At 35.6% G+C, this 21672-nt stretch overlaps 1 protein-coding gene across 3 annotated transcripts in view; it reads right to left on the bottom strand.

Annotated features, from left to right (window-relative positions):
- LOC118184970 (uncharacterized) overlaps window positions 1-21672 on the bottom strand; it is a 120706-nt gene that overhangs the window by 50653 nt on the left and 48381 nt on the right. For all 3 annotated transcript variants that reach the window (XM_085817675.1, XM_085817676.1, XM_085817678.1), the window contains 3 exons: window positions 20311-20582; window positions 3456-3505; window positions 709-781 (listed from right to left, as the gene is read on the bottom strand). In XM_085817675.1, coding sequence (XP_085673801.1) covers window positions 709-781; window positions 3456-3505; window positions 20311-20582 — 395 coding nt within the window. The remainder of the gene's footprint in view (window positions 1-708; window positions 782-3455; window positions 3506-20310; window positions 20583-21672) is intronic.

Raw genomic sequence — 21672 nt, 5'->3', positions numbered from 1 at the left:
CCATTCCTAACAGTTCTAATTTTTATATTCTTCTAAAAGATAACAAAATTGGAATTCCTGTTGCCACTATAAATTTCTGTCATCATACTCTCTCAGCCAAATAGTTGGTTTCTGTATTTTCCCCATTACATATTTTATACTTTTCTCAAAGTTCAGATTTCCATTTAGCCCTATAGTTTCTAAGTTAAAAATCATATCTTTTAGCCAAATATTTACTTTCTATATTTTCTCCGTTCCTTTCAAACAACGTTTATTGTGTAAAAATGTATCGATGAACTTGAAGGACTCTCTAGCATTCACTTATGGTTTCCTTAAATGTTAAATCATTGTTACTAACCTTTCACTTGGGGCTTTAAAATATTTTGAAAGCACATAGGAAACCTAAGCAACTTATAAGGTATTTCTCCTACCTTCCTAGCGTGCCTTCGTGGTGTAATGGTTTGCACACTGGTCCGTAATTCCAGAGGTCCGTGCCGGTGAAGGCAATTGCTAATTTTTCATCTTCCCTGCTTCCAAAAAATATCCTAATGTCTCTAGAGTGGCGCCCGAACTAAAAGGGAGTTGGATGAGGATGTATAAGCATAAATAAAAGGAAAGCTTACTAAGCATCTTTAAATTCTTTTTCCTCTCCATTTATTTAATTACTTTATTTTGCATAAAATTTATACCTCTGAGAACTTAAAAAGATACCTTCATAACGGATTTTACCCAATAGCTCCTGCTTCTATTTGCTCCACCAAAGCAGCCGACAGATTATCGCTTTCGGATGTGCTCCCTTTTCCTAAACAAAACATAAAATTTTATAGTGAATACCGCACACATGTGAGCAATTTATTCATATAACAGGATAAAAGTGTGAGTAATTTTATAAATATATGTAATTAAGAATTTATACATTTCGAATTTCCAACTTTAAACTGAAATCTAACGCGGAAAGTTACTTTTCGTCTACAGCTACACTATGAATCTATAATTAAAATATTAAAAGTAGAGGACAATTTTAATGATGCAGCATTTCTTTCGTTCAGTTTTTGGATGAAATATGCTACTTATAAAAGAACGATATCTGGTACCGTGCTGTATTTCAAACTTTGAAAGAATATCTTTAACATTTTTGGATAACGTAGGTATTCTTACTATTGCAGAAGTCAAGCAACAAGCTTCAGCGTTAAATTTGTAAATTTTGCGAGACTTCTTTCAATGGTTTAACAACAAAACAACGTTCCTCAGCTGCTAAGGAGCAAATGAACGAGATGAGGTATGGTGATAAGATACGATATGAGTGTCAGAACAGAAGTCAAGGTACTGGCGCCATCTGTTGAAAAAACAAGAAAACTAAAACGTAATTTCTTTAAAGGCTGAGGGTAAAGATGGATTGAAATTAGCATGATAGCATGGTGTTTCCAGTACTTATTAAGTTTATCTCATTATGTTTATCTGTATACTTATTACTTTAATCTATTATTTCTGTTACATCCAAGCTTTTGTTCCATTTAATGTGTGAATTTAAATTGTATTGAAACTGTGTTGTAATATCTTTATGTCTGAAATCATTTATTTTTAATAAATACCGGATACGAGGCGTACGATGGGATTGACGTACCATAATAGGTAAACTGTAGATCCTTTGGAAAGCTTCAGTTGCTCATTTCTTTAACCTTGTTTTCTAAATTCTTATAAACATTTGAATTTTTTTTAATAGTTAGTAAGGGAAGACATTACAAGTTGACGCACGGTACCTCCATATGTTAACCTGTACTTAGCTATTTCTGAAATTAATAGATTTAAATTTTGTTAATAACATATTTTTTCCTGCTGTAATTGCAATAAAAACGTGGGTTAAAGTGTTAAAAAGCTGTGGATTCTTTCTCTTTAAAACTTAATTGATTACGATAAAGAACAAAAGGTCCACCTTTCTAGGAAGAAAGATTTGACTGCGTAAGAACTTTCTAAGGGAAACTGTCTCTGTTTACGCTCCATATAGGTAACTGTACATATGCTTTCATGTATACATAAATATGAACATGTTTATCGATTTATTTAATTACGGCAAAGCTCACGAGGGTTATCTGCCTAAAGGAAAGCATGCCTTCCTGGAAGACATTCTAAGGGAAACTAGCTCGTTACACACGGAGAAAACCACGAAAACGCCCATGGAGCCAACCCGTTCGCCGGAACTCGAATCCCGAACCGGAACCCCTGAAGCGGAGTGTTCAGCAATTTTTACCGCTTGGCCGCTGTTGGGCTGATTTATGTACTAATACGGTAACTTCATTTCATAAAATATACCCCACCAGTAGCGAGGTGGATAAAAATCTTAAAATCTAAATGCTCGATCCTACTTAACAGTTCCACAAATGGACTGGCTGTATGGGTTCTTTTGCGATTTTCTCCGTATGTAATTTGATTACGATCGATTTCTACGATAGAATATCTTCCATGAAGATATTTCTTCACTTATAGGTAGCTTTACTTTAACCGATCAGTCAAGAATAATTTTAAACTCATTTTATAAGGTATTTGCTTCCTCATTTCTACATGCCTTGGTGGTGTAACGATAGCACACTTAACGCATATTCGAGAGGCTCAGGTTCGATTCCCGGCGACAGCATTGCTTGTTTTTCACGACTTCTGCTCCAAATAACCTAATATCTCTACAATGGCGCCCGAACTAAAAGGTGATGGATCATGATTGTTCACCACCAGCATTTGGCGACTGGTTCCCCTAATCGTCATTCGCCGTTTAAAAGGAGAATTATATAAGGTTTAAATATTCTTCGGCTTGAGATTGCCGCCTGAACGGACAACACATAACGACACTGAAGAGATATTACCGAACAGCCGAATTAAGTAAGGTATTTTCTCCCTATTTTCTGCAGTCCTTCGTGATGTAATGGTAGCACACTCGGCGCGTACTCAAGGGGTCAAGAACTGAGTCTCGGTGAGGGCATTTTCATGTCTCCAACATCAAAATAACCTAATGAGTGTAGAACTTAATAACTGAATCGGGGCTTACAGATAAATTAGTTCTTTACTCTAAGTTTAAAAATAAATTCTTGTAGCGATTCATTCTGCCATCAGTAAACTATTAAATTATTCGTAATTGAATAAATTAGTATTACGTTTAATGATATATTAGCTTTTTATATAATGAAAACCACTTCTGGTATGTTTTAAGTTATTTTTACGTTCTGGATAGTAACATGAATAGTTTATAAAGAATATTTGTGTTTGTTTTAATTTCAATAGTAGGTATTTAATTTTCCTAAACAAACTAGATTTTGTTCTTTAATAATACTTACTTATTTTTATGACGTCTTAAATCTACCTTGCTTGAAAGTAAGAATTATTAATCAATATATAATTATCGAAATAAAGATATGATCTAATTTGCTTAAGAACAATAAAAAATACACTAAATTAGTTAAGAAACAAATTAAGAAATTTTTACTTACCTGTAAATCCGAAATTCATTGGAAAGCAATCAGTACTTTCAATCATAGTTCTGAAGGAAAAAGGAACATTACATTGCAGAAATTATATTTCAGAAAAACAAAGTCTCCAATTTTGTGGAAAGTATTTTTTTCTTTTGAAACTATCACTAAAAGTGAAACACTTATTGTACATATAAATTGTATTGTGCATATAAATTGTGGAGTAAAATTATATTTTAACATTCCGCAAAATTTCTGATCAGGTCGCATCATACGTTATTCGGGTGACAGTTCTTTGATTTCTTTGGAAGGTAAATTAGGTATTTGAAACAATTATTGTTGTTTGTTGAAAGAAAGAAACGAAAATGATTGTTGCCGACAGCTAAATTCATTCCAAATCACTAAACCGAATTGTGCTTCCTACAGATCAACTTTTCGTTCCTCTCAAACAACCAATTCTTATAAAATATGATCAGTAATATCTATACCTCATTTATTATTCCTACATTTATCAGTATTCGAATTAGGATCTGAAGATGTAATTTTGTTAATAAGTACTTTCTGGAACCGCTACTACTCGAGTTTTTGTAAACCTCACAACAGGTTTCTTCTTGACTACTATATGATTCATTAAAGATTACTTTTTCCCTTTTCTTTTAGACATTGGAAAGAATTGGGACAACAATTTTAACAGAAAAAACTTTCAGTCGTTTGTCACTATAGAAAAAGTATTTTGAAAAAAGAAATAATTTTCAAATCTCACATCCTTTCTTAGATACTTGTTCTTCAGGAAAGATTTTAAACTGAATGCATGTCTCAAAATGTTTCGTTCTAGACGCTTTAAATACCTGAGATCGGAAACAATTGACACGTGGTATGGCAGCTCTCGTGTCCTAAAGTAGATTCCCTTACAAATAATTTTTTAATAGTTAAAGCAATGGATAACAGCCTCTTCTGTTATTGGTGAAATTGAAAGCAATTTCATATGGCTTTATCACTGACACTTTTCAGTTCGTAAAAGTCAGTTTTCGTAAAAGTATTGTTGCGAAAGCCCAGCTGCGGTTAGATAGCTTCCCCGCAAAGCGGGTTTTAGGACTGCCAGAAAGATGCAGAGAAAGACCTGGTTGCCAGAATTGGCGCGAAATCGCCCTTTTGGCGACAAAATTGGGGATGTGCCATAGACGAAGCTAGAACATTCTAGAACGCATTCTTGGCTGTTTTCCTCAAGAACGTCCTCGAACGTAGGAAAAAGCTGTGTATACTGAATATACTGCATGTTTGTAAGTTGTATATACTGAATGACACTACTTCTCAACTCCAGATATTGTTGGAGAATTACACTCCAGATATTGCCTGTACGCAGGAGAATAGTATCAGTAGTAGTGTCTTGAGTTCAGAGATTAGCTCCAGAACGATCGACCGAGTCGGGAGCTGTACTCTAGTGCTTTGCGTAAAGCTTCTTCAATGTCATAGCCTGAAGGCTGTGTTACTGGTTGTTTCAGCGTATTTCTCGTAGTTTTTTTACGACTGTAAACGTGTCTTTGGAATTGTCGTTTCACTTTTTATTCGCCTTTTTGCTAGAGCTGTTACAGGGAACAAGGACACATTGCAGCATTAAGTAATTGTGACAAATGATAATGTTCTGACGGTTGGTGTATTGCTGTTGTACACGCAAACTTGTGATGTATTGTTGCTGATACTCATCTTTACGTCCTTTCGTCATAACAGGAAAATTAGCAAAGCTACTTGAAAATTTAGTTTTCAATTTATTATTCTGATTTTGCAACATTCTTATTTCTTTATTCATAAAGAAGTACCTTTATATTTTAATGAAATAACTATGTCCATTTTAGCTAACTTACAAGGTCAGTCAGAACTATGGCTATACGTTTAATTGCAACATGCAAGCACGGTGGTCCATAAGGTCCGAGGGTCTCCAACCTCTCTCCCACCAACCCACACAAGAGGTCTTTCGGCTCGCCATATATTTAGAGTGCCCTCATGTCGCAAATACACTATACATTTAAAAGCATCCATGCCTTCTCCGGAATCCGAATACGGTACCGCAGTATGGTATAGGTCCCCTAACCACTATACCGTCTGAGCAGCTATTATGAGTAGATGAAACAGAATAATACCAATGGAAAGTAAAATCATTAGCGCAAAAATAATACTCTGTAGTACCAAGCAGACTCACTTCACAGTCTCATATTATTTACAATTTCGAACGAATCCATTCTTTACCGATGCTGCTGGATATGTGATAGCGCGAATTCTTTCAGGACATTTTTCGTTTTCGAAAGCTTCCCGTACAAACCAATCAAACATTTTCCGTGCTTTCTCATAATCAATAGAAAGAATGTTGCATTAAAACCATGGCTCTCCAATCTCACGAAATCACGTGATTTTTCCTGTGTTCCACGTAAATAAGAGTCATTTTTTTTTAATTGTTCTTCGGGAATGCATCACTCTCCTTAAATAGACCTCTGTTGCGTGCTTTGCCATAATCAAATAAACAAACGGACAAGGAATGCCATGGTCTTACGATCGCTCAATCGATGGTCGCAGTTATTAGCCAGATCATTCTGGGCACTAGTTGCAGCAGGTACAGGTACAAGTGGGCGAGGAATCAGAATTTCACCATTGGTTATAGTCCAGCGCATTAATTTCTCAGTTCTGCCCCATTTGGGAGGGAGATAACTCGCAACTCTTAGAGGGATAGCTGCCGATCCTATCTATTTAAAAAAGAATTTACAGCAACCTTTTATTATTCGTTTCTCCTCAGCTTAAGGCAATCCCAGCGGATCAGACGGTTTTTATTGATGCTCCAAAAAAATTATTTTACAGTTTACTCTTACAGTTTGCATATATTTTTATACCAATTAGTAGAGCTAATATTCATTATGTGTTGTTAATGGTACTTATTATATAAAATGTTCTTAATATACATTAACGTTATCTGACAGGTGACAATTATGCACCATTAATCTTTATACACTTACAAAATAAATAAAATAAATAAAAATAAAAACTACAGTACTCAATGTAGAAAAACGAATGCAACGCAATATTGTTTACGGTTCTGCGACACTTATAAATACAATGCTAAAATATTCTATAGTAAATTCCTTAGATATCTACAAGAAATCAGTGTACGATAATGCCGTTTTATATGACATTCTTCGCGTTTAAATAATGAATGTTGACACAAAATTCAATATGCAATATACCTATATTGAATATTGGTATAAAATTCTATTAATATGCAATATTCGGGATTTTTTACATTATGTTTTGTATCAATATGTCGTATTTAAATGCCTAGGGTGCCATATAGAGTGACATTATCATATACTCTTTTTTTCGTTAGATTTGTTTTTGTCTTCACTATAGAATATTTTAGCACTTTATTTCAAGTATTGTAGAATTGTAAACACTATATTCGTATAGCTATACTCAGACTATAGTTTATATTTTTACTTATTTTTTCCTATATTCAAAACTCAGCATTTTCTAACACCCGGGAGGGGCGATCAGAGGATATCCCACAATCTTTTCCTCTTTCCTCAGCCTCTCGAAAGGACTTTCGGTTCACATTTTCAGACGAAATACTCGAGATTGTATTTTGAGTGCCTTATGTTGCACATACATTATACGCTTAGAAACATGTATGCCTTTCTCCAGGATTAGAAACCAAACCCATTTGTACGGCAGTCAGCGTCACTAACCACTCTACCGGCGCCTGAAGTGTAGCAGCATGTACAATTGCAAATGTTAATATTGATTCTGCAGCTGTAGTTCAGCTCTATTTTGTTTGATGATATAAGGTAGAACACATGACGATTATTTGAAATGCAGAATGAAGTTTAAATTTAAATACATCTTTTTAATCTAAATTATAACTTGATGCACTACATTTACATCAAACGTTTAACCATACTCCACTTTTATTATTCACTTTGTTTTATTATTATTTATTTTATTCACTTTATTTTATTATTATTTATTTTATTCACTTTATTTTATTTATTTACTTTTTTTCACTACTGCCTACATTATAAAATTAGTGTCTTTTAGTTACACCGAAGCATACTTTTAATAAAAATTTTTAATAAAATTAAAATTTAATAAAAATCGATTTATTTGAAACGTTGTCTAATTTCCCGTTGGAATGTTTACTTACAACGGAATTTTCCATCTAAATATATACTGAAACATTGAAGTACGTTCCAATCCATGCGCTTCGTTATTTATTTAAAATATGATAAGAACTTCGAATGCTTATGTAATATTTATGAAAGAGCATGCTGAAATACTGTTTAAATTAACGAATATTAGTTAATTTACGTAGCTAATATTAATTATTGGAATATTATTAACGAATATTAGGTAAAACATATGAAACATCGTTTTTATCAATCTTTAAAATAAATTAATATTAAATAATAGACCTGAATGAAACATTAAAATTTCTCACTTGTTTTAACAAATATGATACATGTTAAATTATAAATATGTTTCTGGGGAAGGAACATTTCTGATATGGTTGATAGTTTAAAATTTATCCTTGCTTCTGCTATTCATTCATCTCGTGTTAAAGGTTAAATGTAAATCAATGTCAGAGAAAAAAGTTCCATCAATTTGCATACCATTTGCACTTTCTCGATAAAATTACGAATTTAAAGTTCTCCCTTAAGTCAGCTATTCAAAACATTTTATTTACGAAATTATTTGCTTTTTGCTAGTAAAACGCAAAAGTTGTGACCAGAATGATCTTCAAGTAGAAAAGTTAGCTTTAGTATTTTCACAAAGGAAACTTTGAAAAGCTGCGATTTCCATTTAGAATAAATAAGATTTATTGGTTTTCCAAGCAATCTAATATATTCTTTTAAAGTTAAGAAACCATTTTCTACAATGTCATTTTCATTACAGGGAAGAAAAAGAGAGATGTTCTGTTATTGTATGCCAAATGTATTTTTTATGAACAAAATTTTTATTTGAAGATTTTCTAGAAAGTGTCGAAAATCTTCTTCGTGTTTCCTAAAATAATATTAAGGATGTGTTAAAAATGGGAGCATATTATTAAACATAAGTAAGCTCTGCTCACTTTAAATTGCCACTAACACGTAACGAAAGATTTCAAATACATTTCTTTAGCAAAATTAATCACAAGTATTATCAGAAATGTATGTAATTGAGATGCAATTGTACTTTAGCGAACACTTTATTACAGGGATGGCCAAATTTCAAGACGATGGGAACCGCATGATGGATTTTATGAACGTTCCAAGAGCCGCAAGTCCAAATTTATATATTTCAAAAATAATTAAACATGTTTGATTAAAAGAAGCTTTTGAAATAAATTAATGAATATGTGATTAGCCAGTTAACTGTGATTGACGAGAATACTCGTCATGTGTATAAAGCAGTGTAAACAACGCGCATAGAAAGCAACGTAGTAGAAACTGAGGAAAGAAAAATAATCACAAAAAAGAAACCGGAGCTAGTGATTGATTATAATAAAAAAAATGGGTGGAGTGTATATGAGCAATTGAATTATCATAGCGGACTCCACAGCAAGAAAACGACTCAAAAAGTACTACCAAAAGATATTTCTCCATTTCTTAGACATTATGTGTCTGAATGCATTCATATTATATATAAAAAAGTAATGGAACATTATCGCGTATCAACGTTTTGCACAAATTTATTGAAGACACTTCGCGGCGACGTTTCCAATTGAAAGAAATAAATCGACACAAACTCGCCCATTTAGACCTAATATAAGCCAATTAAGCGGGAATCATGTTCCGGATTGTATACCCGGAACACCAAAAATCGTAACGTAACAAAAGTAAGATCAGGAAGGAATCGCGTTACTGGTGTTCTATTTGCAAAGTCCTATTGTGTATTAGTGCCCTGTTTCGCTGAATATCACTCCACAGCAGGAATTTAAATTCTTACTTTTATATTTATAATATTTAATTTAATTTATTGCGTTTTTAGTTTATTATGTATGTAATATATGCTTATGTTAACCAAATAAGTCAATATTAGTAATACAATTTTCAATTTTATAAAATAAACCCATCTTTTTCATCAAATATCTTACCAGCGTAACTTACTCTGGGATTGACGAATATACTCGTCATGGCTCGATTCTGGCGATACAAAACGGTGCGCACTCTTAAACGAGGGCGCCACATCTAACTGGTTAATATGATTACATAAAAATATGAATAAGTATATCTTATGTCTACAGTTTTGTATTCAGAAAAGTTAAGTACCAAGAAAATAAAAATTTGTAACTCTTGTACTGGGCAGCTGAGAGATTTTTCTTCAGGTAGAGAAACCAAATATTTTCTTCTTATTTCCGTTATAGCTCTATATTATGTGTATAATTATTTTTGTTTTATTTTAGTATAAGTAAAATCAATCGGAAGCATATTCATTGGTCTAAAATTACTTAAAAAATATTATTTGAGTAAATTACAAATCATTATTTAAACGAAAAATGAGATTTTATTTAAAAATAAGCTATTAACATGTTTAAGCTTTTGCTTAAAACGCAATGTTGTTTCACCATACAATAAACATAAGGACCAACATACTGAGATCACTCGAATTTTTAGATCTTAACCTAAAAAATCGTTAAATATTTTTTCCCAAAACTTTGTAATAACTACGTTTATTGATGTATAGAAGAATATAACAGAATAACAGTCTAGAAGAATGCACCAAAAAAACGAATATGATTGCAACTTCAGCGGTATTTGAACAGTCAATATCTCTCATGCCAGCCCTGACTGATACAGTACTTCAGAGTGGCATCCAACGGAATCTGCCAGAATTTTTTAATAATCAGTACACTGCGCATCATTTAAAATTCTCGAAACTTGTCTCCCAAATCGTTACGATAAATTTGGACGTGGATAATGAAGTTCGTGCGCATCATTGAAACTTTGTGAAACTATCTCCCAAATAGTTTCGATAATTTTGGACATAGATAATGAAGTTCGTGCGCATCATTGAAAATTCTTGAAACTATCTTCCAAATAGTTCCGATAATTTTGGACATAGATAATGAAGTTCGTGCGCATCATTGAAAATTCTTGAAACTATCTCCCAAATAGTTCCGATAATGTTGGACATAGGTAATGAAGTTCGTGCGCATCATTGAAAATTCTTGAAACTATCTCCCAAATAGTTCCGATAATTTTGGACATAGATAATGAAGTTCGTGGGCGTCATTGAAAATTCTTGAAACTACCACTTAAAATGTCTTGATAATTTTGGAGGTAGGTTGTAAGGATCTTAAGTTTTACTAACGTTTATTTTATTTTAAATCTTTACTATCACTTCTTATTTTCTACTTCCGGCCAGAATTATAAGCGTGAAGGAGTTTATGCAAAGTTGTCTGGCGAACGCCAAGTATTTAAGTGTGGCCTTTTTGCCAAGAGAGAGAGAGGAAGCAGTGAGTTCGAAGCAGGCCGCTTACCTTAGAAGTTACGCAGTTGCTATTTGCCTTCCAGGCCAGAGGTTTTAATCCTCTTGATAAATTAAACGTATTGTAGTGTTCACAGTCTCTGTGCTACATACGCTTCCTGTTATTATAAGGCCAATCTTACACGTGTGTAATTCTAAAGTTAAATTAGAGTTTAGTTTTATTTTTATACCTTTTACGTTAGACCCCGAGTGGAGGGTCATTGTATTCCGAAGTACGGAAGTCATTGTATATAAAGAAAAATAAAGGGTTTTGTATACCCTTCGTCTGTATCCTGTCTACTTACTACAATTAGTGAACATAGCTTTAGTAAGCTCTCTGTTCTAGTCAGGTCATTGTATGTTTCCGAAGAAGGTTAGAAGAAACATTGAACCTGATAGTGGCGCCCGACGAAGAATAACCATGGCCGAATTTCAAGAAGAACCTGTGCTGCCTGCAGAAACGGCTCAGAATCCAGAAATGCCAGCTGCCGCCCTGGAAGGATTTGGGTACATCGTCCAGACCATGCGCGCTTCGATGAAATCAGAAGCAACGTTTAACGGAAACTCACCGGTAACCAGTTTTTTGGAAAATTTGGATGACCACTTCATGCTCTACCCCGTGCACGAGTTTCAAAAAGTTACCTTAGCTACCAGCGCTTGAGGGGCCAAGCGCTTAACTGGTTCAAATGTATCGGCAGAAGTCTCTTGGGTCAAGCAGGAAGTCCCACCTATACTTACGAAAATTTCAAGTCTGGCCTACTAAAAGCCTTCCCTGTTGTAAGGGATCGTGCGAAATTAGAAACAGAACATTTCAGTATATATCAACAAAGAATGGAAAACCTCTCGAGCTTTATTTTAAGAAAAATTCACGTTTTCAAGCTCTTGTATGGAAACCGTCCGGATCCTGAAATAATTCAAGTGATTTTGCCGAGGTTACTACTCCAAGTGCAAGACTTTATTGAATTACGAAATCCGACTACACTGGAAAAGTTATTTGAGCTAGCAATCCAGTTTGAAAGTAGAAGAACGGCGGACGTCGAAAGAAGACGCCAATATCAACAGCGAATCCAATTTGGTACGCCAAGACTACAGCAAACTCAAGCACATGGCTACGGAGAAAAAGCGAATCAGTGGGCAAGGAAACCCGAGCATTCAAAAACAGCCGGCGAACGTCGACAGTTCAATAGCAACCCAGGAAAAAAGTCTCAAGGCCAGTGGAGAAAGAAGGAAAGCACGGAGAGGAAAAATAATTTAAACTAAAACGGATTTCTGCTGACGAGAGGGTGCGGAAATCCGAAGGCCACGAAAACCCCTCTTCCTACAAGTTCAATACAGTAATGGTGAAAAATTTAACTCTTCCGAAGATTGAAGTCTTGGTAAATAATATCCCGGCCACCGCACTCCTGGATACCGGCGCGCAGTGTTCCTGTGTAGCAGAAGTCTTTTTTAGAAAGTATTTTCGCAAATACCGCATATATAATGCGGATAATACAACAGTATTAGCGGCGCAAGGAGAACAATGTAAGTGCGTAGGTAAAGTACCTTTGTATATCCGTATCAAGGACGAACAAGTAAAGGTGATGTTTTTTATAGTAAAGAATTTGCAAGCAAATTTAATCCTAGGAATAGACTTTCTTTCAGACGCACACGCTACACTGGATTTTAATGAAGCGTTCCTTAAGCTGACGATGAAACCAGTGCGTGTAGAAAAGGTTGAACCGCCAAGGTTAAATCTTGACCACCTGCCTAATGACGAGCAAGATAGAATCCGAGAAGTGGTAAGTGAATTTGCTTCCTTATTTAGTGATATTCCAGGATTTACTCAGGTTACTAACCATAGTATTGACACCGGAGATGCATTGCCGGTTCGTCAAAAACCATACCGGTATGATAAGAATAAGGAAAAAATTATAGAATGGCATATTACCGATATGCTACGTAAAAAGGTCATAACGCCTATCTCAAGTAGTTATGCTAGTCCGGTGGTTTTATGTAAGAAATATAATGATTATCCTTTGGAGCATCCAAAAAGGTGGAGATTCGCTATTGATTACCGTAAATTAAATTCCATAACGAAATATCCGGTATATCCGTTACCGATCATAGAAAAAATTTTAAGGAACATAAAATCAACCAAATTTATGACGACTTTAGACTTAACGAATGGTTATTTTCAAATAGGGTTCAGGCCTGAGGACGTGCCTAAGACTGCTTTTATAACCAAGTCTGGCACTTATGCATTTTTGCGTATGCCGTTTGGCCTTTCAGGCGCCCCAGCAACATTTCAGCGATGCATGGACATTGTGTTAAGACCTGTTCTTGGAAAGTCCACATTTATCTATTTAGATGATATCATTATTACTAGTGATAATCTCGACCAACATATACAGGATTTAAGACAGGTGTTTTCTTTATTAAATGAGGCCGGTCTAAAAGTTAATGTCGAAAAGTGCAAATTTGCAGCCCCTGAATTAAAATATTTAGGTTACAAACTATCGCAAAAAGGGATCGAGACAGATGAATCAAAAATAATCGCTGTACAAAAGTATCCGACTCCAAACACGGCAAAGAAGCTCTCTTCTTTTTTAGGACTTTGTTCATATTATAGGTCCTTTATAAAAGATTTTGCGGCTATCGCTGAGCCATTGTTAAAATTAAAAAGGAAAAAGGCAAGATTCTCGTGGACGGCTGAAGCCAATAGTGCTTTCGAAAAATTAAAACAAGCATTAACGCAAGCCCCTGTGTTGAAATTTCCTGAAAAGGATGAAAATTTAGAAATTTCAGCGGATGCTTCGGATTATGCGGTAGGAGCGGTACTTTCGCAAAATCAGCAGCCCGTGGCATTTTTTAGCCGAACTTTAAATCAAACACAAAGAAACTATTCCGCGACCGAGAGAGAGGCACTTGCAGTTCTGTTAGCAGTGCAAAAGTTCCGAGTCTATTTTGGAAAGGCGCCGATAACAGTATATTCTGATCATGCGGCGGTAACTAGATTGTACTCAGGGAAAAATTTATCCCCAAGGTTAATAAGATGGGCACTCAAGCTGCAAGAATATAATTTGGTAATCAAGCATACCCCCGGAAAGGAAAATATCGTAGCAGATGCCCTATCACGAATTAAATTAGACGAACAGGGTAATACCGTAAAAGTTGCAATGCTGACAGCGTGTACAATAAATTCCCGAGAAACTGTAATAACCGAACTGGGTAAGGATCCTGAGTTTGGAAGTATTTATGAGTATTTGAAGGATCCTGAAAATTTTAGCCACCAAGATATTGTGGCGATAAGAAATAGGGCGGCCCATTACGAACTAATAGATGGTCTATTATTCTACACAAAAACTACGAATTCCAACAACGAATTTCGACCTGTTATCCCAGCTAGTCTTAGATTAAATATCCTGCAAGAGCTCCATGACAGCCCTTTAGCTTCTCATGCTGGTATTCGAAAAACTACTCAACGCGTACGCGAGGCAGTCTACTTTCCTGAACTGCAAAAGTTAACAAGGGCGTATGTCCAGTCCTGCCCAACATGTCAAGCCGTTAATTATATTAATTTCCGCCCGGCCGGGTTTCTAAATAGTATTAAATCCGAATTTCCCAATGAAATAATTGGCATCGATTTATTGGGCCCTTTCCCAAAAAGTCAGTTAAACAAAAGTCGCTATCTCCTTGTTATGGTTGATCATTTTAGTAAATGGACCGAAATTGTTCCCTTAAAACGAGCCTCCGCGAAATTAGTTACCGATTCTATTTTAAATAAATATATTTTAAAATACGGGGCGCCCCTAAAAGTTATATCGGATAATGGTCCTCAATTTGTAAGTAATATATTTGAAGACATGTGCCGAAAACTGGGCATACGTCATTTAAAAATGGTCCCGTATCGGCCGCAATCAAATATAGCGGAACGGGTCAACAGAAATATAGTGAAAATTATCCGTAGTTATGTTAAAAATTTTCATAAAAGCTGGGATAACTATGTCAATGAATTTGCTTTCGCCTTTAGGACCGCAAAACATGATACAACGGGCAAAACTCCTGCTGAGTTATTTCTAGGCAGAAAGGTTATAACACCGTTAGATAAACTATTATATGTGCAACAAAGAGCCCCAGAATTTAAAATGGGTGATATAGAAAAACTAATAAAAGAAGCAAAAAAGAATACGGAAGTAGCACAAAGAAAACAGAAGTTATACTATGATCTGAAACGACGGGGAGTAACTTATAAAGTAGGGGATGAAGTTTTAAAAATTAAGCATTCACTTTCTTCAGCACCAGAAGATAAAACTGCCAAATTTTTTCCACGCTTTGAAGGACCATATGTTATAGAAAAAATAACTCACGCTGTTGTAGTGTTAAAGGCAAGAAATGGTGAAACCTGTTCCGCAAATATTGATCAAATTAAACCCTACTTCGATCGTAATAAAATGAAAATCTTTTCAGATCTTTTGCAGGATCCGGTACGGCAGACACCGCAGGTACAAGTTCCAGAGGTGGGAAAACGACAAGTACAAGGGCAAGCCAATGAGAGACAGAAGCAAGTGAAAAGAAAATTGCCCCGCGGAAAAATTGAAGGTAAAAAGAAAAAGAAGCCGTTCCACCGTCCAGAAAACAGAGTTCACGAACACCCCCAGAATGAAGAAGGGAGAAGGACGACGTATGTGGAAAGGACCGGGAGAAAGGACGGCAACTATAACCCGACTTTAAAACGGAGGATCGACTCATCCGACAGAACTCTCCGCAGCAAAAGTCGCCGAACTGCGGAAGGGCCATCAGCGGCGGAGGAAAAAGTACAAGAAAAATTTGAACGGCCAACAACGAGGTCCAAGCAGGATCACGACAGAAGTTTCCCGGTTCCACCAAGACCAGCTGCCTTTAAACGGCCAAGACCACAAGCAGAGGAAAAAAGGAAGTTGTTCAAGGGTGGCCGTACTGGTGAAAAACGGAAGCTTCCAGAGGAAAGCACTGAAGGGCGAGCCCGTACAAGAAGGAGGATCAACCAAGCCACTATCTGCTATAGCTTTAAAGACTGGGCCCAGAAAAGGATGTCTGAATATTACAAAGATAAGTAAAATTTTATGTTATTTTGCAAACTTGAGTTAATCTTTCATTCTTACTGCAAGTGGCAGATTTCAAGAAGTTTTACCTCATGCGAGGTCTACCTTTATCGCCAAAAGGGCGAGAAATGAGTTGTGACTGATTTTCTTATTATGTTTTTCAATTACTCGCGCGTAAAACTAAAGTTGATGTATAATAGCGTTGTGTAAGAACTTAAATATTGTAAAAAAAGTTATTGTATAAATTTTATTTAAAACATTCTAGCAAGAGAGAAGTTTTAGTCTGAAAGACTTTTTGAAATGTAGTATTATTTCAATGTAGAAAGAATTGGCACTTGCTTTGAAAAGAATAGAAGTTAACAATGTACTACTAATGTATGTTTTCAAATGTGTAAAATTAACGGCATGTTGATATGTTCTTATATACATGTGAACTGTTATTTTAAATGTTAAGAAATACCGTGATATGGTAAAAGTGAAAGTAATGTTAAAAATTTGTTATTCGTGTGACTGTAAAGATTAAATCATGACGAATATATGTTAAAGGTTGAATGATGGAGTTAGGCTCTCTGACGCTACACTTTAGAGTTAGCCACTTTTAGAATAGTACCTCAGGGTTTAGAGTTGAAAGTAGGGTGTGTTAAGAGGTCTCGTATGTTGAGTTTTAACACGTTAGTGTTTTGATTGTAGGAGGAAGTGTGGCACACGTAGACAGAAACACATACGTGTTTGGTGTTCTTTTACAACACATGTCAGAGAGCACGGGGAGAGATAATTAAAATAGTCATGAATGAAATAAGAATGTTAAGAGAAGTATATTCTATATGTTATTTGCAATGTCATTCTGTAACATTTCATTAAACTAGTTTTCCTTCCAGATCTCTGGAAGGAACCAGAATTGAATAAAGCTCCTGTTTAGATGCAGTACAGATGGAAAAAAAAAAGATTGTTGTATATCCCGGGAGCTGCTATTGTAACAAATTTCTTTCTTTTAAATTTTCTAGTTTCTAGCGAAGCATTTTTTTGTAAAAGGTTGGCCTCGCGTTAGTTTGTAGAGCTAAAAGTTTTCAACAAGGTCGTTTTAGACCTCAGTTTCAAACTAATTAACTCTGGCGGGAAGTATGTAAGGATCTTAAGTTTTACTAACGTTTATTTTATTTTAAATCTTTACTATCACTTCTTATTTTCTACTTCCGGCCAAAATTATAAGCGTGAAGGAGTTTATGCAAAGTTGTCTGGCGAACGCCAAGTATTTAAGTGTGGCCTTTTTGCCAAGAGAGAGAGAGGAAGCAGTGAGTTCGAAGCAGGCCGCTTACCTTAGAAGTTACGCAGTTGCTATTTGCCTTCCAGGCCAGAGGTTTTAATCCTCTTGATAAATTAAACGTATTGTAGTGTTCACAGTCTCTGTGCTACATACGCTTCCTGTTATTATAAGGCCAATCTTACACGTGTGTAATTCTAAAGTTAAATTAGAGTTTAGTTTTATTTTTATACCTTTTACGTTAGACCCCGAGTGGAGGGTCATTGTATTCCGAAGTACGGAAGTCATTGTATATAAAGAAAAATAAAGGGTTTTGTATACCCTTCGTCTGTATCCTGTCTACTTACTACAATTAGTGAACATAGCTTTAGTAAGCTCTCTGTTCTAGTCAGGTCATTGTATGTTTCCGAAGAAGGTTAGAAGAAACATTGAACCTGATAAGGTAACGAAGTTCACGCGCATCATTGAAAATTCTTTAAACCATCTCTTACGATAATTATGAACATACATAACCTATTTCTAATACATCTAGGAGTTTATACCCGGCTATATAAAAGGTTCGTCCAGCACATATTCCATCTGTCTACCAGCCGAAATCTTCCACCTAGCTATTTAATTTTGAGCAATTTTGAAATACATGGCAAATCAAAACTAATGTTACAGAAAGAAAACATACCTGTTGCTACCATAGTGAGGTTAATTCGCAAATGCAGATATAACATAAACGCGTAGCTCTTCATATTTCTATGGGCATGCACAGATGTTCTCTGTGGACGCCTTTTGTAACACGGCAAACGTCTGCACAATAGTGTAGTTCCTAAGCTCTTACCAAATTGGTGTACGGATTCACCATATTCTAACTGTTGGACCCATAAAGGTGGTCAAATGACTTACCGTCTCGTTTTGAATTTCTAAGTAAAATAACTTAGAAGGAAGGTTAAAATAAATTATTGTCATCTTAATGGTTACATAGTATAACTTTACATTGGGTTACCTAAGCTGTGTACAGAAAATAAATCTGAAATGGAGTTTGAAATGGATTCTGTAGGCAGAAGATACTTTAGAAAATAAAAGATCAGACTTTAAACATTTATGGGAGCAAAACTTCACATTGTTGCCTGAAATTTGTAGTGATCAAGCAGTGGATCACTGTACAAGTTTTCTTTTGGCTACTAAGCTTTTATGAAGGACGTGCCAAACGTACATGATGATCGAAAATTAGAAAGACAAAAAGTATCAATGTATCAATAGATTAAAAGAAGTGCAATGCTGACATCAAACCCAGGGCAACCAGTGCAGCTGCAGAGAAGCAATATTAAGGGCTGAAAATTTTAGATACGGTGGGCAGTAAAATGCCTCTAAACTAGAGTGGTATATCTGCGACTCTAACCTAGTGCAGCAAAATGCCTCTAACCTAGTGCGAAGTAGAAAGAAAGAAAGACATCAAATAAGAAATCGAAAAATATGAGAACATATCCCAAGCTAAAGAGATTTCACCGATATATCAATAGGCTGATTTTGGCAGAAACTTTGGAGAAGAGAGACGTTTGTGTTCCGTTGCTCACTCATTGCTTGATGCAACGTTATTGATATGAAGAATTTGATGACAAGGTGAAAGAACTCTATCTGGAATAACAATATTTTATAAAATAGTAATTAAGCATTTTGAATAAAATTTAAATCGTTATCAAACGAGTGAATCTTTCCACGACCCCAAATATTTCAGCATGCACAACTATTGGTGAAATAAATTATGAGCTCTGCCTAAGATTACCAAGGAATTATTACGAAAGATGAAGTTTCATATGAAAAAGTGTTTATTAAGCATATTGTTGTGAACGGTTGCTAAATTAGTGAAGCAATTGCATAAAAATGCTTGACTAGCTTAGAGATAGAAATTAATTTTGAAAGTTCCGCAGAAAATTGAAGCAAGTGTCCTAACCGTTAAGGAGCTGAAGATTCACTCCACCAAAAGTGAAATACTCGTAAAATTCTTCCACAGATTAAAACTCTATATGGATTGCAAGACGAAACAGTTTTCTCCAGCAGTTATTCATGCTATTCAAAGACTAAATAAAAGTTATACCCGACAAGGAATAGCAAATCTTCTAGGTGGATGACAACTGTTGTGAACACTGGGTTCACACAAGAATGTAAGCAGGTACTGCCTGAAGTAAAATTAACTTGAGGAAAAAAATATTAGGGAGAATAAATAAAAAAAAATATTAGCATTGCGTTTTAGATTAACTTCTTATTAGTGTATTCCGATGACCATTACCTGTTCAAGAAGTAACATAACGGAAATAGTAATTACCAGAAATGAAATTAGTTTCAATTTTACGTATTTGTTGTTCTGACAATAACCTAGCAGTAGACAGTTTGAAACTTACCAAACTTTTGCATACATACTATCAGAAATTAAATTAGCGATTAATAAAGAAACGTAGCAGCGCATGATTTCTGTTTCAGATTCCATTTGCATTAAACATTAAACTATATTTATTTAAAACAGGTGGCATTTCAGATGGCAAAAGATCGCAAGTAGCTCGCGAGTAGCAATTAAGGTGTCGGAGAGCCGCTGTTTGGTCATACCTGCTATGGACAATACAACGCTGGCGGATGGGGCCGCTTCCGACCTGAGGCTGTTGCCAAACGGAATTAAGTGCCGCTCCACCGAACTTAAATCCACCATGTGGCGATCCCACAGAGCAAGGGCAGACAAGGCAGTACTCATACGGTCTCTGCCGAACCTTACTCTGTCCCGAGAGCCCTCATGCCTTCTGTGAAGTCTGTTATTATGCCCCCGTGGTTGAGACTGCCTAGGTACAGATCCTAACCAGTACTTCCAAGGCATTCGCCTGAGTCAACCCCCGAGGGGCAATGGACAATACAATGTACAATGTTTGAATATCCCGACTATCCCGACGTTCGAAACTGGACACAGCGAGTATTCTTTAGATAACAGACAAAAGGTCCCTTCAACGCCCGCTAATGAAAGATTCAACTATAGTCGCTGAAGGGTTCTCTGATACATTAAAGCACTGTATATACATCAATAAATGCTTCTTGCCTTATATGATGTGGTCCAGGTGTACATGTAGTGGCGCGACTGCCCGTAGCAGGACCAACACCTCCACCAAGAAGAGTCGTGAGACCAGAAGATATCGCATCTTTCACCAGTTGAGGACATATATAATGCACATGGCTGTCAATTCCCCCAGCTGTGAGAATTAAGCCTTCTGCAGATATAACTTCTGTGGCCACTCCTACAATCATTCCGGGAGTAATTCTATCCATGACGTCGGGATTTCCAGCTTTTCCAATGGCTGCTATTTTACCGTCCTGCAATGAAAAAACATTTTTTGATTTGTTTAACATTCTTTAATCCAACTGGTTTTGATATAAATATATGTACCAGCATGATATCCTTTGACAAAGTATGAAACTTTGTGTATGATAAGGAGAAAAATTCCAATAATTCCTTGACTCACTCATTAGAGTATTTTACGTTAACAACTCCATTTTCTTATAAATATGATCTACACTACAGTTTCTACGTTTTGCTATGTCTCATAAGGATGCAAATGAGATATGTGTGTATAAGAAGAGGAGTTCTTGAATGTTAGACAGACAGCTTTAGCATCGAAGCTTACCATAGTGCCATTTACTCGCCCATCTCTGCAATGTTAAGTTATGCAATGTTAGCCGCATTACTTGCTAGATGACTAGCGAATTTAATCAGAATATCATACAACGCTTATTAGGCTTATATACTGTAAATATTCAGCATCAAAATTATATTGAATTTATGTTATCTGAAATCCCGTAAGTAGCCGAGATTCACTTGTAAGCACAAGCAGGGCACACATTAGGCTTTTTTTAAAAGTTAAATATAAACGTTTTTAAAATCTTTTGACTCACTTCCTTACACGGGACGATAACTTGCTTGACACTCTCTGTGGGATTTAAAAAATGTAATTAATTAAAGAGGTAAACCCTACATTTAGCGCTTAATGATATAAAAAGGTGTCTAGAGACAGAGCTACATTTAGTTTGGACCTCTCAAGAATTCTGGAGGGTGGAACACCGGCAAAGTAGAGGAAGTATATAGAAGTAGACCGTTATGTATTAAATACCATGCGAATCTCAGTGAAGCTAGCCTCAGATTTGGTGGAAGAAATTCAATTTTGACTTTGCAAAACTAAAAGAAATTCACTTTCCACTACAACCTCTGGAGGACCAAAGAAAACGTTCTAAAGCAATGGCTGAGCTTTAAGATAAAGAGCTGAGTTGGTTTCTGAACCAACTCAGCGCTTAGAAAAATTGGAAAGAATTCTTTCCAGTTGGAAACAGTTGGTACTGGAAAGAAATTACTTTGAAAACCAGGAAGTGAAACTTATAAATTTGGTGTGCTGAAGGCTGCACTTCTGAG

Source organism: Stegodyphus dumicola, chromosome 5 (genome assembly GCF_044657685.1).
Source record: "Stegodyphus dumicola isolate Sdum_Otavi_A_Nest chromosome 5, ASM4465768v1".
Taxonomy (NCBI): Eukaryota; Metazoa; Arthropoda; class Arachnida; order Araneae; family Eresidae; genus Stegodyphus; species Stegodyphus dumicola.
Note: the sequence above shows the minus strand (reverse complement) of the source record. Positions and strands in the feature narration are given on the sequence as shown.